General features: G+C 38.2%; 1 protein-coding gene across 1 annotated transcript in view; it reads right to left on the minus strand.

The window, feature by feature from the left end:
- Positions 1-24,845, minus strand: part of C5 (complement C5) — an 83,815-nt gene that overhangs the window by 49,499 nt on the left and 9,471 nt on the right. Inside the window, exons 3-16 of the mRNA XM_023628784.2 lie at positions 24,420-24,582; positions 20,354-20,424; positions 18,963-19,054; positions 16,803-16,885; positions 14,308-14,398; positions 11,877-11,991; positions 10,089-10,215; positions 7,880-7,995; positions 5,805-5,990; positions 4,311-4,514; positions 2,802-3,011; positions 2,527-2,676; positions 1,372-1,501; positions 278-340 (exon numbers count right to left, since the gene is read on the minus strand). Coding sequence (XP_023484552.1) covers positions 278-340; positions 1,372-1,501; positions 2,527-2,676; positions 2,802-3,011; positions 4,311-4,514; positions 5,805-5,990; positions 7,880-7,995; positions 10,089-10,215; positions 11,877-11,991; positions 14,308-14,398; positions 16,803-16,885; positions 18,963-19,054; positions 20,354-20,424; positions 24,420-24,582 — 1,801 coding nt within the window. The remainder of the gene's footprint in view (positions 1-277; positions 341-1,371; positions 1,502-2,526; positions 2,677-2,801; positions 3,012-4,310; positions 4,515-5,804; positions 5,991-7,879; positions 7,996-10,088; positions 10,216-11,876; positions 11,992-14,307; positions 14,399-16,802; positions 16,886-18,962; positions 19,055-20,353; positions 20,425-24,419; positions 24,583-24,845) is intronic.

Raw genomic sequence — 24,845 nt, forward strand, 5'->3', positions numbered from 1 at the left:
GTTTGTAGAGAGGAAATATTTGTGACAAATAAAAGTTAATCTTTTAGACTTTAGAGATAGAAATACTAAAGATTAATTTTCAGATTAAAGTTATGACAAATGAACTGTTGGATTTATTTGGATTAATCTTTCTGAGGGAGGTGACTAGATATCTGTACATATGTTTCTTTTCACCTATTTTATCTGAATTAGGGGAAATTAGATAATGTCTAGTTTTCTCTAGCTTTTGAATAACATGATCACAACTTTTTACAATCATATGAAACTTTTAGAATACCTTCTTCCTCTATTCTCTTTTGCAGCATTCTTCTTGGCCTGAGAATTTCTTTACAAGGCTCATCTGTTTAAAACAAAAAAAAGGTAAAGAAGGAAAAGAATAATAAAATCTCAAAAAAATAAAATTCCATGAAATTACTGAAGTTTTTAAAACGTTCATAAGTCATTCATTCATTCAGAAATATTGAGAGCCTGATTTCGACTAGGCATTGTGTGCTACACATCTTAATATGACTTTTATCTTGGAGGAGCTCGTGATCTAGTGTCAAACAGCACGACTTGTTCAATCTGAGTTTGGTTTCAAATCCTGCAACCTTTCTGATTCACTGATCACAAAGAAATATCTAAGCATTTAGAGCGAGTAAAGTTTTTGTTGGGTATGCTATTTTTGTTCTTTGTGCTATATTATTACAAATAATAGTATCAAGTTTAATTATGAACAATTTTAAAACCATAGAAAGAAGAGGATTAAGCTGTGGTCCTTGCCCTTAAAGAGCTCACAGTGCTGTGGTTGAGACAGGATGTATAACTAAGTCTAAGGATGTGCAACAATGCACTGCTATTGTATTACTTATGTATAGAGCTAAATAGCTAAAGGGCTTCCTGAAACTAAGATCTAGTCCCTACAATGTTCTCCCTATACAAAGAGGAGGGAATGATCAATTCTATACAAGAAAGTGGGCTCATAGTGTAGATGATTCTTACATTAGCTTCTCCAGGCTAATAAAAGGGAAAGCAGTCCCGAGGAGCAAAGGCCCAGAGGCGTAAAGTAACATAGCGCCACCCAAGAACTACGCTTGGTTGTTTAGCTTAAACATACGGTAAGGTAGAGCAGGATGAGAGAGAGCTGGAGAGAGCTGGAGAGAGCTGGGGAGAAGATCACAAAAGGCTTTGAGTAGTTCACTAAAGAATTTGTACTTTATCTCGAAGTCCAATGAAACATTTTATACAGAGGAGTTACGTAGCCATGTCATTCTGAGATCAGTGTAGAGAATCTTCTCGGAGGATGGACAAAAATGAGATCTGGGAGCAAATAATCAATGTAAATTTCAATAGTCAACTTGAAAAATAAACAAAAAGTGCTGAGCGTCTTACCATTCTCTGGGGTGTCATCTGCGTTTGCGTTGGTGAGGAAGGTGAGTCCAGCCAGGTGGAATACATCTGCATTGTTGCGGCCACCACCTGCCCCACAGCCCAGGTCGTTCTTCTCTAACGCCTGTAAGACCTGTCCAGAAAGGCAAAACGTTGAGCCTATTCAGCTGTATAAGCCATTCCTCTAAAGAACTAAAGGTACGAGCTGTTACATGATGATAAACTTGTGAAATACACAGGCCACTCATTCATCATAAGACCAAAGACCACATTTCCCAACTTCATTTCTTTAGCTTGTCCCTTTGTATTTATAAATACATACCTTTTCAAAATTACATCAAGAACTAAGTCTTGATCTTTGACGAGGAATTTCTTAGACCCCAGCCCATGGTGTTTTGTACATGGAATGCATGCTGCAATCAATATAATGCCCCCCTCCAAAAAAAGAATGTGAGTAAATGCATGAATGAGTGAATTAACAAAAAAATTAATGTTTAAGTTGCTAAAAAAAAAGGAGCAAAATCTCTTGTGTTTTAGGGCTCTGGATTGGGAGTGGATGAGGACTTGTTTGGGGGGGCTTATTCCAGTTTTAATTTTGACCCCAAATGTCTTTTCCTTTCTGAATGTTTTTAACTTTAAGTTTCTCAGTTCTCTCTTGCTTGTTCAAAGAAATTCAAGACTAGAAAATAGTAGCAGAGCATAGGGGAGATAAAGGGGACCTTAGGGGCACTGAATCATTTTCAAATTCTTTTGCACCACAGATTTTAATGAGAGTAAAAAAACAAACAAAACAAAAACTCAGAGGTTGCTTGTCCAGTCTTCTGTTGTGCTGCTAATATAAAGTTCCCCTGTCCCATATCCCCAAACCCTCCCAACTGATGGCACTTTTGCTCCACGAATAGAATTGCTAGCATGCTCAAGTGTTTCTAAAATGCTTAACTGTGCACTTGGAAAAACAAAAAAGAATCGATCTGTCCTTTGGGAACTAACATCAGGACGGCTTACCCACCTAGAGCCACTCTTCTGAGTAGATTCTAGAAAAGCAAGCCCAGTCTTCCCTTAATTCTTCCTCCACAACCTACCCTGGTGGCCACACTTTGTGAAGCACTAGGCAGAGCCACACCACACACCAGTAACCAAGGCCATGCCCTACTTAACTCTTTCCATAGGCCTCTTGGTCTTCATTTGGACTCCGTATATAGCACTGTCCACTGCTGATAAAGCCACCCAGGAATCTGACTCAGTTGCCATATTAAGGGATACTTGTTGGCCTGGAGAATATGCACCTGCTCTTGGAGACAGACGAACCTAAAAGGTGATTGGAAAAAGAAAAGAAAAGGTCAACTGTATGATAGAACTTCACAGGGTAGCTGCGTTTACAGTCTCCTTTATTCAGAAGAAAATTTGAGTGTGACTTATAATTTGGGACTCACCTGGAGCTGGTTGCCACACTTTTCTTCAATATTTAACCAGACCGAGTCAGACACTAATTCTGCTGTCTGCTCTCCTGTGACAATGTAATAGACCAGGAGACGGGCCGAAGGAACCATGTTCTGTGTCACTGGAATGTTTATACTTTGATAAGATGAATCTGGAAGTTTCTCCCTTGTGCCAAAGTGAACAATTTTGCCCTTGGATAAAATCTGAAAATAAACAGTAGCAGCAACAATAACTACAAAAACAAAATCTTTGCTTCAGGATAGAGCTTGGTGCTGGAGTAGGAATTATGTTAAAGAAAAAGAAAGTTAACATGTATGGGCCTACTATGTGCCAAGAACTTTCACATTTACTCAACTCCTTTAATTCTCACAATAAAGCTAGGGATTAAGTTCTAAATTGGAGGCATAAGGTTAAAAAAAATTACAAATCACGTGGAGCCAAAACGTCCTCAAAGATCTCTTAAATTGTCCTTAGAGAGCAGGATTGCATATGTGGTTTTTGTATGTCATCCTAAACAAGTTCCCTAATTCTTCAGTCAATATGACCTATGGTCCTCATTTATGTTTTAATTTCTTCCTCAAAAATGTTGAAAAAACCATCACCACCTCTTTGGCCCGGCCATCAGAATAACTCATTCTGTTTCTTTGGCAATTCTTGGGAAGCTCTTATTTTATTTTATTTTATTTTGAGGAAGACTAGCCCTGAGCTAACTATTGCCAATCCTCCTCTTTTTGCTGAGGAAGACTGGCCCTGAGCTAACACCCATGCCCATCTTCCTCTACTTTATACGTGGGATGCCTACCACAGCATGGCTTTTCCCAAGCGGTGCCATGTCCACACCCGGGGTGCAAACCAGCGAACCCCGGGCCACCAAGAAGTAGAATGTGTGAACTTATCCGCTGGGCCACTGGGCCGGCCCCAGCTCCTATCATTTTAGTCACATTCTTTCCCAAGTTTCACTGACAGGCTTGATTGGCCACTTCCGTTTAATATGAGTGATGTAATAAGGCTGTTGCTGAACTGTAGAATTGGAACAGGTGTGATATGATTCAACTCTTAAGAGTAGGATTGGGGTCCCCCTTTTGTGCCAAGAAAATGCACATATTTGAAATAGGTCTAGGCAAGGCGTGTCATCTTTGGCCATGAAATAGAGCGGAGGTAATGTGAGAGTTGAGTCAGGCTGTCTCTGTGGAGTAATCATGCTCTCCTTGGTGAAAGGCATATCAGACAAGGAATTCAAATCAAAACCTTCGTCTTCCAAGCTCAGTGTCTATGACTATGACTATGACGAGTCCTCTCTGTCCCACAGTTCTGTGAAATGGTCATGAAAATCATCCCCTATCATAAAGGTTTTTGAAAAACTGATTATTAAATTAGATGATGTTCTTGAAAGTGCTTTGTAAAAATAAATGTAAGGAATCATTCTAACGCTTCTGTATAAGCAAACGAGAATGTTCCAGGTGGGGGAATAATAGATGTAAATCTATCATTATTGTACTTACCAAGTAATTATAGTGAGTTATTTTGTCAATAAATGGACTTTTGGGGGTAACAATAATACTCAGATGTTCTCCCACGAGCAAAGTTTTATAATTTTCAGTCCAGTCAATATAAAGGTAACTTTGGCTGAGAGATGAATATGCTATTGCTTGGTAATCTTTGCTGGCCTGATTTTCTTCCGGAAGATGTGGGTCATCGGTCCTGACCTGAAAAGGAAAATTTCAAGAAAGACATGTGGACTGTGATGTAATGTTTTCTGTGAAACATACTCTTTAAGTTCCTTTCTTTGCTTTATAAATTTCTAAATTTCACAACACCAAATGCTAAAGAAAAAACCCCTCCATTACTCCAAAGTTTGTACAGCTGTGGTATCAAGTAACTTTATGAAAGATGATGGACAATAATTAGGATAATATGGGGTTATGGGCTGTGGTGGGAAAGTCTGGTGAAGTGAAGAGAGAAAGATGCTCCCAGAACAAATATTGGTAGCCTTCTTGAAATGTCATGGCAAGTTGGGTACACTTCTCCTTATGGATTGGGATGAGAGGAACTGGGGTAAGAGAAGGGCAGACGTGGGGAGGTTTTGAGCTTGGAGGATGGGAGCTATGAATGAACATTACAGAGGCTCTCTGGCCCATTATTTTGGGAAGTAGTGGCACAGAGGAGTGCTTATAAACATGGACTGGGGCAGAAATGACATCATGGCAGCAGTATCCACCTTTGACAGTAAGAAGTTAGTAGCTCATGCTCTGGAGTGAGATATGCACTGGTTTGCATCCCAGTGCCACCATTCACTACCTCTGGATAAGTTATTTAACCACAAGAGAGGTTAGAAGCCTCCATTTCTTCAGCTGCAAAATGGCAAGGATAATATTCTCTAACTCATAGAGCTGCTTAAATGGGAATTAAATGGGTTCTACATAATGAATGCTCTTAGCACTATGCCTCCACTTCAAAAGTGCTCAGGAGGTGGCAGTGAACGTGTGCATACTGCAGTCATTGATGTGCATGATGAGCTTGCCCATTTTTTATATGGGATTGGGAACTTAAATGTTACTTGCTGGGAGAGAAGACTATTAGGTGAGCTCTAAGGCAGCGTGGTTCACCCAGCTAGAAAACAGGGAGGCTTCCACATGTGACCCTTGTGTGGCCCTGAACAGAGATAAAAAGTTGGGGGGGGGGGCGCGGGGAGAGAGAATATTCCTACCACTGACTTCCACTGCTATACCTATTCTGAAACTTCTAGAGTCTAATATGGTCTTACTGATGTAACAGAAAATAATGATTCCCAAACTGATAGATTTATCTACCTCAAGGACCATTCAATGGATTAGCAGATTGCCCCTGGTGGTTTTTTTTTCCTCTGGATGCAAAATTGTGGAAATGTTCACTGGACTCATGTATAAAATCTGCCACATCTGTTTTGCACGCTAGCCAAAACACACAGTCAAAAGTACACATTGTCCTAGAGAATTTAACAGGAGAATTCAGCTCACGTTAAACTCCAGCACCGTCACTCCAGATGGGAGATTAACCACAAATGAAGCCACTCCGTCACTGGACTGCGTTACGCTTTTCTTTGACTCCAAGTCGGACGTCTCTTGGTTGACATCGACCGTTTGTGCATTCAGGGTCACCGGGACCCCTCCTACCACTTGGTCAAGCGAATCCTTCACCTGCACCTGTTTGTCAGAAAGTCCAGATCCATGTCAACAGCTCATCACTTCTTTTAAAGCACAACAATTCTGAAATAATTTCCCTTCCTCCCCACCACAGTATAAATTAATCATGTTTAACTCAGGAAAGAGAAGTATGCTCTCAGTTTATAGAAAGGTTGAATTTTATTTTGTTAAACCATTTTTGAATGGATTCCCTGTATGTGAAGCAGATTCAGAACATAAATATCATTCTGTCAAGTAGATGTGATAAGATCTTCTGCTATCTAACTTCTGTGTTTCTTCAACTGGTTTAGGACTGTATAAAGGAGAAAATGAGGCAATCACTTCTGGGAACGATTCTCCTGGATATGAGAAGCAATAAATGCATCTTTTTTTGCCCCTTAATCTCTACCTCTCACCACCATGCCTATGGTCATATATAACTTCCACAAAGATATACTTCACTTTTATATGTGATATTAAATATATAAGATATTTTAAAATAATATAAATATATTGTACGTAATAATATATTTATGATATATTATATATTGCTCTATATTATCTGTAATATATTATATATTATCATATGTATTATACAGTAATAACCAACTCTAGTGGTCTAGTGGTTAAGATTTGGCACTCTCACCACCACAGCCCGGGTTCATTTCCCAGTCAGGGAACCACACCACCCATCTGTTGGTTGTCATACTGTGGCAGCCATGTGTTGCTGTGCTGCTGAAAGCTATGCCACTAGTATTCCAAATACCAGCAGAGTCACCCATGGTGGACAGGTTTCAGTGGAGCTTCCAGACTAAGACAGACTAGGAAGGCCACCCACTTCAGAGAAAATTATCCATGAAAACCCTGTGACTAGCAGTGAAACATTGTCTGGTAGAGGGTGAGAAGGTGAGAGGATGATGCATAAAGACTGGGCAGGGTTCCACTCTGCTGTACACAGGGTCACTAGGAGTCAGAATCAACTCAAGGGCACTAACAATAACAAGTCATGTAGTAATATATTATAAATTATTATATATTATATACGTACACAAGAAACTATAGGCATATCCAAAGCTTGCCTGGTCTTGGTAAATCTTTTTCTCTTAAAATCCAGTGACCCACAATGAGCAATAAGTCACACATTTTAATTGTACTAAAGTTGATTTTTAAAAGCAACATGTTTTCAAAGAGTAAAAAAATAAAACATTCTGCTCTAGCTTTCTAAATTAAGGACAGGGAACAAAAATTTCCATTTGATAAATAATTTTTAAAAATCAAGTGACTGTTTTAACTTCATACTATCAGCATTTAAAAAAGGAAAAGTAGAGGAAGGAGAGAAAACATTAAAGAGGAAGGAGAAAGCTAAAAAAGACAGAGAAAAGAGAGTCAGGGAGAGAAAGTCAAGATGAAAAAGACAGAGAAGACCACAGAAAGATGAGCTCAGACAGAGTTATTCACGAAGAGAACAGAGAGTGAAAAGCACAGAAATGCAAACTCAGAGACACACAGGAGGTAAAAAGTGATGAGAGAAAGGGGTTTATTTTCAAAAGTGATATCTCTTTCTTAAGGCTTTTAAAGAACAAGCCACCAAATAATGTTAAATGTTAGTATTTTTTGAACTACAGACTTATGGGATTTTATTTATGTATCATTTAATGCAGTGCTTATTTAGGGATGAGTAACACAAGCTATCTTACTAAATACTGACACTTGGGTCGAAATCACTCCTGAGGCTGAAGCTGGCCTGCAGTTTCCCACCCCTGTCCGCACCCTCGGGAGGGGCAGGTTTCACAGAGTGAGTTCCCTCCGTGACTTGCCTCTTCAGCATCCTTCCTCTGTTTGCCACCCCCCATGTTTTCCGTAAACAGAAAAAGACAGTCATACTCATCAGTCTTCCCCCCTTCATCTACCTTCACAGAATATGGAATTCCAGGCTTCAGGAAAAGAGGAGTAGCAACCAAATTCAGTTTGTAGGGAGAGAGGACATATTGGATGCCAGGAATTTCTGCCTCTTCAGAAAATCCACCTAAAGAAATGACAAGGATCATGTTGACCTTTTTAAGGAGTATAATGATCGGCATGAGCATCTGTTTTGTCTCTATATGTCTCTACATGCTCATTCATTCACTCACTCTTGCCACACTCATTCATTTACCAGTGGTAGGTAGGACATGGGTCTCGGTTCAGAGGGGCAGCACAGAGAAGAGCTTAGACCTCAGGAGTTTCCAAAGCCTTATGGACAAGGCTTGTATGTAGAGAGTGGACGTAGAGCTATAGAACTGGACCGAGGAAGAATGCAAAGAAGGGACACCACCTTTTCTCAGTGGTCTGAGTTTCAGTTGAGTATATGCAAATGATTAAGGAGAGAAGGAAAGGGTAGGCCAGAGACTGAGTCTTACAGGGGGTTCACCATTAGAGCCCAGGGATATGGAGAGAGATGGAGAGGAAGACAGAGGAGAGTGCTTGAGGAAGAGAGAACTCTCAGAGCCCACTGGCAGAGCCCAATAGTGTTACCGTCCAGCTAAAACTTAAGCTAAACTATTAAGAACATGCAAAGCTCTAGAACTCCCAAACTCCTTTCCAATATTACATCCCTGACAACCCCTATACATACTTCAGCCAACTGGATAATCTGCTATTCTCACAGATCAAGCTTCGCTTCCCACCCTTGGTATATCCCCTCTATGGAGGGTGCCCCACTTCACCCTGTAGACCATCCCTGTCTCAAAACCCTACTTATCCTTCAAGACTGATCATCTTCAGGACACTGTTCCTGGTTGCTCTACAATCATCTAGGAGCTCACCTTCTTCTGAAGGTCAATAAGCATTAAGCACTTTGCTTAGAGCACAAATGGAATTTCTTTTTGTAACATTCTTTGTTTACCTGTCTTATAGCTGATGCTAGTTTGTAAGCCACCTGAGAGCTAGAATTAGACATCATTCATGTTTGTAAGCCTGCATGTTTAGCAGTACTCTTTGAATATCTCATAAATATTGTATAAAGTGAATTAATTTAAAATAAATTGAGGAAAAATAAAAGTAAGAAAGAAACATTAAATAATGTCAAAACCGATAGCCAGGGAAGGAGTATAAAGTCACCACTGCTCTCCAACATCTACTGAGCACCTGATACGTACCAGGTGCTCCATAACTGGATAATTACCTCAATTCTTCATTCTCCCACCTAGAAAGACAAATTTAAAGAGGTGGGAGGGACCTTAGGGATCATCTGGTCTAACTCTCATTTTACAGGAAAAAAAAAAAAAAAGAACAGACTCATTGTGGCTAAATTATTTGTTCAAGGTTAATTGAGGACTCAATATAAACCTGAAAGTATAAAGAACATTAATAATCAAGATGTACCAGAAGTAAGACAATTTGACCCAACTTGGACTAATAATGAATGACTATTAAAAACCACTGGAGGAGGGTTGAGAGCACTAGACAAGATGTTAAGGATGCTAAGAAAGTAGTAGGTGGACCCACAAAAGAAGAGGAGGAGGAGGAGGATGATAAGAAGTAGAGGAGGAGGAGTGCTAACACTTCTATGGTCTTCACCATGTGACAGATACTGTCTTAAGTGCTTTGCATATATTGACTCTGATCCTCACAACGCCCCTATGAAGGATATACTATTATTGTAGCCATTTTATAAACATTGTTACTTCCAATTTTAGATAGAACTCCTGAATATTACAGCTGAAAAAGGCTTTAGGAGGCATTTGGTTCAACTTTATTATTGCACAGGAGTCTAAAATGATAATAGTAATATCTTTCATTTGCATAGCACTTTATCAGCATTTTTACATACATAATCTCATTTTTATTTTGATTCTTGCCAAAGGAGAACATTGGGGTGCAGATGTTCAAGCCAGATCACCTGCAAAGCCACTCAGGATATCAACTGGGCGGATGTCATCCCATTTTTGTAGTTGAGGCAATAGGGACCCAAGGACTAGAGATGGGCATAGCTAGCCTCTAATCCCAATTTTTAATAATACACTTTTTAATAATTTACTTTTTATAAGTAAAATTTAACTAAGAAAGAAAATAAAATATGAAAGAATCATAGAAATTATTTGTACTTTTAATATGCTGTCTAAAAAAAAAGAAACTTACCCGTAGACTCTGTGACTGTGACACCTATATAAAGGTACTTGTCGTTTATATCTTCTAGACTTTCATAGGACAGTTCTTTAATTGCCGTTTCAGAGTTAAATGTGACTTGAGCAATTCCATTTATCAACTTTTTAAAAGGGGAAAATGAAAGAGTTATTTCAGAGAACTTACAAGGAAAAATTAACAAAAATCTGCTTTTACTAGCCTCTAAATTGAAGGCAACTGTCAGAGGAATCATCACCAAGAAAGTGAATGACTTTTTAATTGTGATTAATTTTTATTTTAATTATGAGTTCACAATTAAGTCTGAATGTTATTTTCTAATTTATTTGTATAGAATTATAGACATGCAAGAGTCTTGAACATCACATGTTTCAACAGATCTTTTTCGTACTAGCTGACTTCCAAGACATCATCCATCTTTCTAGGCCTCTCGGCTTACTTTTGCTCTTAATTGAGAGCTTGTTGGGTTTTATGATATTTAATTTGTACTTCACTGCTTACATGTTTAAACACTAATTTAAAAACATACAATGGGGAAGAAGATATGGGGTTAAGTCATACCACATTATTTTGTTATTAACCACAACAGTAAAATAGATTTTGCCTTATTTTTTCTTCTAAAATTGAGTACCTTGAGGCCAGAGATTTTTGTCACAGCTGACTTTAAATTTCTTTAAATATCTAGCATAGCATTGTGTCTAGCATAGAATCTCGCATTAAAAAGAGGCATCTAATTTATATCTTGAATAAATAAAACTGTGTTTTGAAAAGGCAAACCCTAAATAAGTGATGATGCAAAACTACATGAATGTGCAACAGTGAGCCGAATGACGTGAGCCCTTATCATCTATTGTATAACGTCAAAACACAGAGCAAGGGAAAAGGGGACCAGGGCTCTAAGCTGAGCTCCAGCAACCACTACAGCACTTAATCACAGGCAAGTAACTTTCCAATGAATTCATTTGCTCACAAATATTTACAGAGCACCTATTTGCCAGGAACCATACTGGCTCTGGTCATATAACCGGAACAATTCAGATCCACAAAGGGTTTAGTGTAGAGAATGATAGAAAAGTAAATAAGCCATTACAATAAAGGTTTTCTCAATCTCAGCACTATTGACATTTTGGACAGGATAATTCTTTGCACAGCTCTGTGCATTGTAGGAGTTTAGCAGCACCCTTGGCCTCTACCCACCAAGTGCCAGAGCACCCTCTTCCCCAGTTGTGATAACTGCAAATGTCTCTGGACATTGCCAAATGTCCCCTTGGGGGTAAAAATCATCCCCAGTTGAGAACCACTGCAATACAGTGAAAAACATGCTCCCCTGAGAGAGAGTCAAGGCCTAAGGGAGCACTTGGTGGGGCAGGAGTTTAGAGGAGGCAGGGGGACTTCCCAGAGAAAGGGTGTCAGCTGAGACTTAAAGAATGAGGAGGAATTAGCCAGGCAAGGAGGAGGCAGGAGGTGACAAAGGGAAAGAGCATTCTCAAGCAGAAGGAGCAGGCCGCAAAGACCTAGAGTCAAGAGTGACTAGGATAAGTTCGAGAAACTGGAGTGATGAGAGCAAGGGAGAGAAAAGGGGAAGATGGCATGAGATACGCTGGTGAGGGGGGCTGATGCCAAGGAAAGTGGACTTTATCCTAAGGACAGTGAGAAGCCAATAGAAGATTTTCAGCTTCAATTTCTACACCTATACAAAATAAGGAAGCGCACCAGATGATTTTGAAGTAACTTTCCATCTCTAGCATTCATTTAGGTGCAAGCAAATGTGTCTTGACATCTTACCGTTGTCTTTTGCGTTGCTTTTTGCATCATTTCTTTTTGATCATCTTTTAAGTCTTCTCTTATTCCAAAAAAGACAAAAACTTCAGCCTCACTGACGACTTTATTATAAAAATATCTGTCAAACAGTAATGCCATAAAATTGTTTTGCTAACATGGCTACAATAATAAAATTCAGATAAAATGGAACAATTTGAAATTACATAAAGCACTTGATTCTCTTTATTTTTTATTTTTTTTATTTTTTTAAAGATTGGCACCTGTGCTAACAACTGTTGCCAATCTTCTTCTTTTTTTTTTTCTGCCCTTATCTCCTCAAACCCCTCCGTACATAGTTGTATATCTTAGTTGCAGGTCCTTCTAGTTGTGGGATGTGGGACGCCGCCTCAACGTGGCCTGACCAGTGGTGCCATGTCCACGCCCAGGATCCGAACCCTGGGCCCCAGCAGCGGAGCACACGAACTTAACCACTCGGTCACGGAGCCGGCCCCTTGATTCTCTTTAAATTGTCTTCCATGCACTATTGCATTTCATCCTCACAAAACTAGAATAATAAGGCCCAAGTACAGATTTCTATTACTATGTGCTAGATGAAAAAACTGATCTGAAGGAGATCAAAAGATTCAGGTCCAGGGCTCTTTCCTACAGGACACCTCACTTCTTCAATGATTTTGATGTCAGTCGGGAGCTGCTCCCTAGTTTTCTTTCATATCGTTAAAAGCAGCATGTCCTGTCTAATCTCATTCTTATAAGTTCTTTTTGAAGATTCTAACTGCATGTTTCTTTTTTAGTTTAGAATTAAAGTAACAATAAAGAAAACTTCCTGCAGAGCCAACAATTCTATAGCAAGAGCTAACTTTCTTTATTCATAGTTTGAACAAATAAAGTAAGGTCTTCATCAAAAGAAGCCAATTTCTATAATTCTCTAAGTGAGACTTTTATGTTGGTTTAGACTAGGTGGCAAACACTATCTGAGAATAAATGCTAGCAGGAGAGACAGTATAAGGTAGCATTTGAGGGCATGGACTGTGGTACCAGACAGACCTTGTGACTTACTAGCTGTGTGATCTTGGGAAAACTACTTAACACTTATGCACCTCTGCTTTTCCATTTTCAATATGGGGATAGTAATAGTATCTACCTCATAGAGCTTGCATAAAGATTAAATAAGCTAATATACACAGAGTGGTTTGAAATGTGCTGACACACAGAGCTATACAAATTGGTTATTGTTATTAATAACTACATGATATTGTCATTTTTAAATGACCTAACCTTTTGTGGTGGATTGCTTGCAAAATTAACCCCAATTCTCCACTTCCTCATGTATCCACCACTTTTGCAGCTCCTACCATGGAAAGGGTGTGAAGGGAGTCTATTTCCTCTGGGCTGGTCTTGTAACTTGCTTTGGACAAAAGAATGTGATGGAAACAATGGTGTGCCAGTCCCAAGCGTAGGCCTTAAGAGGACTTTTATGCTTCCATTTTCTCTCTTTGAGCAGTATTGCTGCTTCAGGCTACCCTGTTGGATGATGAGAGACACACATGGTCCAGTCATCCTTGTAGCTTCAGTTAACGGCCAGCCAACAGCCAGACGTGTGAGTAAAACATCCCTAGATCAGCCAGCCCCCAGCTGACCAGCCAACTGACTGCAGGCACATGGGAGAGCCTAGCTGACGTCAAACTGGACCAGATAGGCAGAACTGCCCAGTTGACTCGTAGATGGTTGTGGTTTTACGGCATTGGGTCTTGAAGTAGTTATGCAGCATTAGCTGGCTGATTAAGCCGTTAAAGAATGATAAGAAGTGAAGCCTTCATATCTCAGTCCCAACATCCTAAGTTATGCTGGTTCCTAAACATACACATTGAACTTAAATCTTCAGGATTTTTTGGCTAGTGAATAACCAACAAAGCTACAGTCAGAATCAGCTAAAATCAGAATGAGTAAATAAACTGTAGGCACGATGGGTGCCAGCCAGGCAGCGTAATAGTTAAGTTCGAAAGCGCTCTGCTTTGGCGGCCTGGGGTTCATGGGTTCGGACCCCGGGTGCAGTCACACGCACTGCTCAGCAAGTCACACTGTGGCAGCATCCCACATACAAAATAGAGGAAGATTGGCACAGACATTAGCTCAGCGGCAATCTTCCTCAGCAAAATAAATAAACAAACAAGAAAACTATAGGCGTGATGTCTCCTCAAGCAGTCAGTTCCAGAGTCATGGCAGATATTGCCAATAAATCACAGATCCCAGCAACATATATAAATGTATTAAATCAACACATTGTACACCTTAAACTTGCAGCTTGTTACATGTCAATTATATCTCAATAAATCTGGAAGAAAAAATCACAGATCTCACTTTGGGCAACTATCACCAACCAGAGTTGACACTCAACTTAGCTGGATAATCTGGAAAAAAAAAATAACTTTCTTACCTTGCTTTTATAGTAACTTCAAAATTATTGAAGTCCTTATAACCAATGAAACTATTTTCTGGTTCTATTGAGATAGAAAAATGTGGCAACACTGAAAATAAAAACAAAGAGGCAATATTACCATTTACATTGGAGTAGCCTTTAAAGCATAGCAACCAACTGTACTTTCTGGTATAGTTGGACAAGCTGTAACATCAACACAACATCCACCTAGTCATCATCATCATCATCATCAACAATGACAACAACATGTCTGGGAAGCCTCGCACTCTGCCAATCAGAGGTCAATCCATCCTCTCTGTACCAGAAGCACTTTGCTTATACTCTGATTTCAGCACTTATTATAGGCAATTGATGATTTCCTCCACTGGAATATGGGCTCTTTGAAAACAAAACAGACTGTTCTCTATTTATCTTTGTATATCTCTCCCTTTCACCCTCCTCATAAGTCTTAAACATAGTATATGCTCAACAAGTGTTTATTAAATTGAAAATAGAAAAGGAAAATTTTTGCTTACTTAACACTTTCCCTTTTTTGTCTAGTTGATAGAATCCATTCAGTTTCCAAATTCCAGCATAAAACCCTGACTTTCAGCAAGAAGAGAGAGCTTAAAATTAGCTATAAGAAAGAACATCCATGCAAAATTAGAAATTAGAACAGACAGGAAGGGGGTTTTTGCTATCTCTTTGGTGTCTTGATTGCCCAAGAGAAAACAATTTCACCAGTCAAAATGGCACTGTCTTCTCTTTATATGAACTCAGACCATGTACCAGGGCTTATAGATTTTAATTCTATTAAACTGAACACAAGTTAACAGAAAATTGGGTGATTGCATGTCCCTGATATTATGGACAAAGACTGACACCCAAGGGTACATGAGAGAGTTGGCTTCAGATATGGCTCGTGTGTTCCCTGGATGGTGAAGGCCAGATGTGAAAGAGCAATGCAATTTGTTGCTGTGGGCTGCATTCCTGTGCCATTAGAGATCAAGGCCAGTCTGTTTCCTCCAGGATATGAGGTGGAGGAAAATATTTCATCCTTTCATCTAATACCTACTTGCCATGTAGTGGGCACACTCTTATCCAAGGGATATATACTAGTGAACAAGATAGATACAAACCCTGTCCTTGATGAGCTCACAGTCAGGCAGGGAAGACAGACATTAAGCAAATAATGACACAGATAAATACCTAAACCAGTTATAAAAACTGATATAAATCAGTACAGGGAATCCTTCCCAGGAAAGAGAATTTAGGGGAAGCTTTGCTGAATAAATGGCTTTTCAACTGAGACTTGAAAGGTGAGTAGGAGTTGGCTAGGCAATGAAGAAGGGGAAAAGTCTTCTAGGCAAATGGAACATCATATGCAGTCACCACTGCTGGAGGAAGTGAGGGGAAGAGTGGTGTAAAATGAGGCTGAAGAGGAGGAAGGCAGGAGCCAGCTCAAAATAAGGATTTTGACTTTCGTTATAAAAGGGATGAGGAGCTACTGGGAAATTTTCAACAGTGAAATAACATGATGAGATTTGTGTTTCAAGATTATCTTGGCTAATACCCAGTGGGAAGAGCCTGGAAGTAGAGTAGCAATTAGGAGGTTTTGGCAGTAGTCCAGGAGGAAGGCTTGTGATGAATCAATGGGTGTCTACAGACAATAAGAGGTGGATGAATTCTAGATATACATAGGAAGCAGCAAAAACACTTGGAGGAAGGGAGATGGGTTAGGATTGCATGTTACCGAGAGCCTATAACTTTAAAGTTTAGTTACATTACAACAAATTTGTTTCGTCACTATTTTGTTTACTAATTTTTAAAATTGGTGCGTTTATTCTCCATATTATTATGAGTCTCCCGGGGGAATAAAAAGTGACTTCAAGCAAAAAAAAAAGTTAAATTTGATATCAGAGCATACAAATACTCTAGTAAACAACTACAAGAAATGGAAAGATTAAACTATTTATGTGTTAAATATTAGTCCATTAATATGATTGATTTAAAAATAAGAATATCTTAAATTTCCAGATAAACATGTTAGGGATTTTCGAGCCAGAAGGAAAATAACACTGCACTACGGGTGTGGAAATCCAGTTGGTCTTGTTGCATCACTAATTGGTTGTAATGACTTGAGTAAATCATCTATTATTCTTACTGCATTCTGCTCATCTCCTCTCTGATTGTTTAAGTTTCTCCTAAAATCAGAATTCTGGAAAGGACCTTAACTAGTCAAGCTCCTCAGTGGACTAGGTCTCTTCCAGATCTATGATGAGGAATTCAAGTCGAGAGAGACTGGTGTGCTTGTTCAATGCTAACAAGGGGGTGCTGGAACGAGAGCTCAGGCATCCGGACAACCTCCCACCCCCTCAACCAGTGCTTCTAACCATACCAGCAGGCTGCCTCCTCTTAGTCTGGGATTGATTTGACATTAAGTTCACTAATGACAAGAATTATTGCAAAAACACTAACTCTTTATAGGTAAATGCTTAATTGTCAGAAATTACCATATTCTTTAATTTCAAAATATGCAGTTCCCGTTGTTGAAAAGTCCTCTTTATATTTAGCTTGAATTGTCCACACACCGTATCTGTGGAAGCAAAATATTTAAAATTACAGAAGTCATCAAATATTTTTAATTCACCCAGAGGAAATTAATCATTTCCTGTTTTGAAGAGAGACAAGTAAGTAAAGATGTATATGGCCTAAGTAATATATTTTATTTGTGACAGATTTTTAAGCAATAAACAGAAATAATTGAGCATTTTCAGGGTAATAGAAATTTAGTAATTAGTTTTTTGTACATTGTGTTATTTTTTTCAGGTATTTTCTCTTAATGTAGTCAATAGCTTTGATTTGAAGAGCTTATCCTCCTTGAGAATTTACTTAATTCTGGAGCTTAATTTTACTAACATCATACTAAAATCTACACTATAGTAGAAAGTCCACAAGAATGTCTCCAGAAATGTAAAACACAGGTCAAGCCTATCCAGATGATAAAAGTGACACTTCACATAAATGAAATTGTGGTTGAAGACAAAGTATGGTTTGTTTAAAGAGGAAAATGACCTGGGTTTCATTAACGACCTTCATTCAAAAGTGTTTACTGAGCACTGGATTAAACACTGGAGATAAAAACTGAGCAGGATTGAAGAGTCACTGTCTTCGCAGAGCTCGTGGTCCATGGATGTTCAAATTCCCATGTTTCTATTTACTAGCAGATCCGACTTGGGAAGTTACTTAACTTCATTTGTGAAATGAGAAAAATTATATCCACCCTGCATATTGGTTATGCAATCAATAAAGCTTAACATTACAGTTATTATCATCATCATTATCATTAATTCAATGAACATTTATCAACTGCCTGCTATGCTGAAGTGTTGGAGACACAATAGTGAGCAATACAGACAAGACCTCTATCTTCAAGGAGTTTACAGTCTAGTGGGGAATAAAAAGGCAAGTAAATTAATAAATAATACTTACAGAACTGAGATAAGTGCCACGAGGAAAATGAACAAGAGAGTAAAAGGAAGAGAGGGATTGCATTAGATGGTGCATCCAGGGATAGGCTCTTTGAAAAGGGAGTGTTTACCCTGTGTCCTAAAGGAAGAGAAGCAGCCAGCCTTGTGAAGAGCAAGGTGAAGCACATTCTAAGCAGAGGGGACAACATGTGCAAAGGTACTGGGGATGGGAATGTACTGGTCACGAGAGGCTAACGGAACAAATGGCACAAGATGAAGTTGGAGAAATGATGATAGTTATAAAATAATAAAATCAATTCTGTGCTATAGAGCATGCAGTATTTTTAAAGACATATACAATTTAAAAATTATCCAAATTGTTTAAATCTTTCAATTTCATACAAATTTCTAGAAAATCTTCATATAGTGAATTAACTGCAAAATCCCATTTAGAGGGCAGAGCAAAAATGACCATAAAAAGATTTTGCTTTAAAGTTATACTGCAGCCATTTATAGGTACACTTATCTTATTTGTCTACTCTGAATGCCTTGAAGTCAGGGACTGTGGACTCTTTGTTTCTGTTTTGAATCTCTCATGCCCATTACACTTAGACCATACCGGGAATGTGTTCACTAAATATTTATTACACTGGGCTCTGTTTAAACATGTTCTTAAATCCTTCAGCATGAGGCCAAATGCTAAATGACTCCGAGAACACCCTCTCTTTTGAAATCTGCCTTCTAGCAGTCTATGCAGCAAAGAATACAGAGGATCAATATTTTTATAGCTCTCAGAGCACACCAGCCTTTTAGTCTATTAGATTAGACCACACGAGCTGTCTACACACCAGTCTAGATAGTCTATAAGATTCCTTGACGGGTGGAGGGATGGATGGTTTTGACGGAAGAAAAAACGTTGGGGACTATTTTTGCCTCTTTCAAATTTTAATTTCTGTATGTAAAGAGGATTGATGAGACGTATTTTTTTTGAGAAGTATATTTTTTGAAAAAGGAATTTTTTTTTGCCAGAGACTGAGCCTAGCTTCTCATTAGACTTCAAAAGACTTTGCATGTCCTCATGTCCTTCACACTGGCGCCTTTGTTAACACTAGGTGACTCCATTTGACTTGTTATCTGCCTCATAACGAAAAGTTCCAGATGTGCTTTTTAGAGAAAACTTTATTAACAAATACTTTAAAATACTTAGGATTAGATGGAATCTTGAAGTCAGGAAAAGAGACAATTCCAGTATAATCATTTTCTTCCACAATGTCAACTTCTGATCCTTCGGGATCCTTTGAATAAAAACAAACAACTTCAAAGCACATAAACCACATTTGAAAAATTAACTGATTATATTATCTTTGATACACAGAAATATTTACTAACAAATATCCACATGTTCAAATTAAACATGAAGGAAGAACATGATTTAAATGTTGTGGAAGGCAAACATGGTTCCTTTAAGCTACCTCCCTCCCTCTTTTTGGGCCTTCTTCCATCTCTTGCCTTACCAAAAAAAAAAAGAGAATTGTATATATCAGTCTCCAGGGTATCTTGGTCTCAATTATCTAGAAGAGACTCTCTATTGCATGACTGAAAAGTAGCTCCTGTTCTATCTTTCTTACTTCTGACTCTCTGCTCTGTCCCTCCTTTTCTAGCAATCCTCCCACTTCTCCACATATCCAAATTCTACTCATTGTTCCAGGCCCAGTTCAAATCTCTTTTCTTCCTTGAAGTGTCCCTTGGCCTCCCTGATCTCTTTGAATTTCTGTAGATTACAGTCTATGTCAATAGTTAGCAACCACAATCTTGGAACACTCTGACATTTCACAAGTAATTTGTTACAAAATAGTTAGATATTAAAGTTTGTGAAAGGTTTATAATTTTTCTAAGTTAAAGGATTCAAAGTTATCCTTATACATCACTCTTTTTCACTTGTGTTCTGATAAGTTTTCCGTTTTTTTGAGTAGGAGAAAAGGTGTTGCAGCCTATAGTGAAGGACTATCACTAATACGCCTACTGTTAATAGGTGAGCAGTTATCTTCCCAACAAAATTTGGTAGGGTTGTGACCCAAACTGGGTAAGACCACCGGAGTTGATTGCATGTGTGTCAATGTCATCTGTTATGAATGCCATGGCTGATCAAAGGTTAATAGCTGCTGATCTTTGTCTCATGGTTTAGCACTATTTTTCACAGGTATTAGTATGGTAGTTACTCAACTCTAAGTTCCTTAAGTGTAAGTATCACAGATTGTAATTCTTTTTCTTGAATTGTACAAATCAAAAATCTCATGCATAGTAGGTATTCGATTAATTCTTAGTGATTTATCGATACTCTTTAGGAAAGAAATCATGAAGGATATATTTACATTATTTAGTTGACAATCATAACTTGCTGAGATTTTTACTTGAGCTTATTATATCTGTCCATCCTAGAGGTTTAGACCTACAATGTTATGCTTACAGGAGATGTTCAATAACCATTTACTGAGCATTGAATGAGTTCATGAAGTGTTAGGGCAGGGTTACGGGACAATGGATCTTGTCTTGAAGATGAGTTAAATTATTATCTAAATAAATAACATACTTACTATGAAAGTTAAGACAGTTTCTCTTTTGGCTGGCTTCAAGTCATCATTCAGCGAATAAACTCTAACCTTTACTGTAAGAAAAATTGATATCTGCTAAACACAATGGTATTTTTATTTTTTACAATAATGATCCTTAAAAATGATGATTCAATTAAAAAAACCTCAATCACAAAAATCAATGCACAAAAATCCTTATTTAAGAGAAAGAAAAAATTAGTTTACAGACATGTAGATTACTAAAGATTCTTTTCTTTTAAAGAGAATCCTCTTGGATTCCTTTAAAGAGCTACTTGTAGTGAATTTAAAGTTCAGTTCACTTTATTAAGGTATCTTTACATACAAGCTTTTTTTTTTTTAAGATTGGCACCTGAGCTAACATCTGTTGCCAATCTTCTCTTTTTTTTTTTCTTTTTCTTCTCCCCAAAGCCCCCCAGTACATAGTTGTATATTCCAGTTGTGAGTGCCTCTGGTTGTGCTACATACAAGTTTTTTGGAACACATATACAGGAAAAAATTAGGCAGTTTTTTATGAAAAATCTTGTAGTAGCGAAAGTGATGTTACCATACGAATATATGGGAGTATAATATATTGTCTCATGTTAGACTTGAAGATTTTAATGGAAAATTAGATATTTGATTTAGACATTACACAGTCTTCCACTTACAGAAACCACCAAGGCCCCAAATTATCCCATTGTTGCTGAAGGCAGCTTTGAATTGTATGGTTTTGTTATATTTCTTGAGCCAGATCCTACAATTGTTCTCTCATGGTTAAAGGATTAATGTCAGGGGCCCAATAATGATTAGTTCTCTTCCATTTCTTTCTGTCAGTTAATCTCCATCTTTTAAACAAACACATCTGTTTATCTTTTAACTCACAGCTGTTTGAGACTGCTGATCTATTTCCCTGCAATGACATCTCGTAATTTCTGTAGGGTTTTCCTGATGCTCAAATCTATTCATGGCCAAAACTTAACTCACAAAATAAAATTGAACTGGCACCATAAACATCTTAACGGGTCAATATTATGCAAAGCTCTACATAAGAAGCCCCGTTAAGCTCTCTAAAATTGGTTTCACTAAGATCATAAGGATCAAAGAAAGATGTTCAGCAAATTCTGCCCCCCACCCCCCTGCCCCTCACTCCTGTCTCCCACCTCGAATCCTTCCTCCTGCCTGTGAACACATCCTGTCCGGGACTGAGCATTGCTGGGAAGCAGCCAGGCGCAGTAGGTCACAAAAGTTAAGAGTACAGGCCCTGGAGTTCAAAACTTTGCTTTCACTCCTGCCTCTGCCATTTCCCAGTCTGGCCTGAGCAGGATGCTTAATCCCTCTAAATCTTAGTTCCCTCATCCGTAAAACAGGACTGCTAGTATCCGCTTCATAGTGTTGTGAGAACTAAATAAGGCAAAGCTTTTGCATAGTCTGGCACTAATCAATAAGTGTTTATTATTTTTAAATTATTTTTGTTTTATCATTATTATTTCTACAACTACTACTTGTCTACTTTCTAACCCAGTTTGTGTTCAGGTTAGAAAATTAATCTTGTCTTCCCAGCAATGGCATATTGGAGGTAAGATCAATAAAATTTTTTGTACCAAAGATATGGCTTTAAAAAGTATACTGTTGACAATCATATTGCACTACAAATGTATCAAACCAATATGTTGTACACTCTAAACTTAGACAGTGTTGCATGTCAAGTATAACTCAATTAAAAAAATGTATTGTGTGTCTTCTGTGTGCAGGCACTATGCTAGGCACGGAGGTGTGAGGAGTGGAGTGGAGGAGAGAGGCAAAAACATGATCACACGGGGATATGTAAAATTCCAGGGGTGGGAAGGGCTACAGAGCACATTGCCTGGCTTTCTGAGCATGCAGAAGAGGCAGATGTGAAGTGGTCAGGGAGGTCAGAGAAGGCTGCCCTCTAGACCAGTCCTGCAATGGCATGAAAGGTTGACTAGGAGTTAATGAGGCAAAGGACGGGCATGAATGTACCAGGCAGAGGTACACAGGCCTTAACATCGATTGGAAGCAACTGAAAAGGGGTCCATTTGGCTTGTGTCCACAGATGACAGGGAACATGGTGGGTGATGAAGCTCGAGGGGAAGACAGGATACAGGCTGAATGGAACTGAAGGTTCTGGTCAATACTCTAAAGTCCTTTATCCTATAAAGCCTTGAAGATTTAGGTCTCTATCCTAAAGATGCTTATACTAAAAATCTCTCAAGGATCTTCAGATTAAATGTGTCAGCTGGGATATTACAGCTATAAATAGCAAGATTTAATCAATTTTTTAAAAAAGTACTTTTAAGTAATTCTTTTTCTTCTGTGTAAATACGGCTTTGTGCTACTCCACAGATTAAGTAATAACAGAAAACTCTTACCTAGTGCTTATTCTGTGGTAGTCACTGTTTTAAATGCTTTACATGTAGGAATTCACTTAACTCTCACAGCAACTTTACTAGGTAAGTTCTATTATTATTTCCATTTTACAGATGAGGAAAGTGAGGCTCAGAGAGGTTGAGTAACTTGTGCAGGGTCACAGAGCTAATCACAGCCCAAGCTTGGATTGGAACCCAGACAGTTGTCTCCAGAGTGTGCTTTTAACCACTATCCTTCACTTCCTCTCACTAATGGGTCAATATTTAGGAGAAACTTCCCTACGTTTCCTCTGTGATTAGAATAGATGAGGATACCACATCTTACAGTAAAGTCCTCATAGAGAAATAATAAATGAGGCTAAGAAAGGTCCCAGGCTCTGGGTATTAGACTACTTATCGGACAAAGCCCGAAGACCCTAAGTGGTAGGTAGTATCAACAGGACTGAATTAATGAAGATTCCCCTAATACAGGAGGAGGACAAGGGAAAGAATATGTTTATTTCTAGGTATGATTATGTTTAAAAGGGCCCAAGCTTTATGGGCAGAGATTGTTTCCTTGTATACCAAGTCATCTTTGGAGTCAAGAGAGGGTACTATTCTGACAATGATATTTTGTCCAAGACGAGAGAGTATCTCACCCTCTCTAGGCCTTTCCTTTCTTGGCTGATCATAACAGGTGCTCCTGCTGAAATGGCAATGGTGTAGGCCCATTCCACCCCACTATTGTCATCATCAACATCAACCAACATTTAGCAAGTATGCATTATGTGAAAAGTTTTTCAACAAGTCTCGCTGGTCCTGCCTGCCTTCCTCTGTTCTTTGCCAATCATATCGTTATTAAAACTTCATGACCTCCTCCTCCCACATACAGTTTTCTCATAATTCCATCTCTGATGTGCTCAAAAGTCAATGATGGCGAGAGGAAGAGATGGAGGAAACAAAAACTTTGCAGACACATGAACATATCTGGACAACATTCTCACTTTCTTGTGTTTTTACCTTTAGTTCATTTGGAATAAATCCAGTTATTCCTCAGTCATAGAGTTTTGCCTAGCTGTCCTGCCCTTTCTCCCTCCAACAGAAGAGCCATGAAGATGAAACAATATTCTAACAGGAACTTTCTTAGGTAGATTCCCTTAGAAAATTAATACCCATATATTTCTGTGATCTAGTTTATTCTTTGCTGAAACATCTGATCCCCTAGGGGTGGATTTGTTTTCTGAATTTGAAGATGAGCTCCAAAGTAATGGAACTTATTTATGAACATGGCTCTACAACAAATTATTTTCCCATTGTTAAAATTATATTTACAATTACATATTATATTTGTTTAATAAATAAGATATAACACAACATTTCACAATTTTTAAAAAGCTTTTTTTCTACTTGGAAATAAGTGATGGGGCAGATAATGTAATTGTCAACTTTGTAATTTCCATATGAATTTAAAATTTATATTTAAAATCAAACTTAAATTTAAAATTAAATTCCATTTAATTGTTTATTTAGCAATTTCCATATACACTTAAAATTAAAAGGGTATTTATAAGTGTAAAAGTCATTGGGAATTGAGACTCCTTTGAGCAAGTTGGAAACCTGTCTCCACTTAATTTCATGTTTTAAAAAGCTCTACAATATAGTGTCAATTCTCCCCCCAGAGAAAGAAGCATCTTATGTCCTACCTGACTGGTGTGGAGTGTAAACAGGCTTGTCTGTATGAATGAAGAGAAATCCATTGTCATAGGTTATTGGAATTTTTTTTGCTTTTGAAAAATGCTGAGATACAACATCCAAATACACATGTGAAACTGAGTTTTGTCCTCCAGACAGTTGTTTGGGTTGTACCTGTAAAAGAAAATGTTGGTGGAAAAGAGTACGATAATTTTAATATTATAAAACATGTTGATTTTCTAAATACCACTGTAATGTCACGAGAACAGACAATAAGTATGTGTATTTAGTCATTTGAAAAATAATAGAGGAGCCAAAATGTAAATAAATTTTACCCAAAGCCCTTCATTGTCAAATATAATAATCAAAATTTAGCTTTAAGCAATTGAAAGTCTTTTCAGTTCCATGTTTCCTAAATTTTACACACATTTAGTGAA

The sequence above is a fragment of the Equus caballus genome, chromosome 25, assembly GCF_041296265.1.
Source record: "Equus caballus isolate H_3958 breed thoroughbred chromosome 25, TB-T2T, whole genome shotgun sequence".
Taxonomy (NCBI): domain Eukaryota; kingdom Metazoa; phylum Chordata; class Mammalia; order Perissodactyla; family Equidae; genus Equus; species Equus caballus.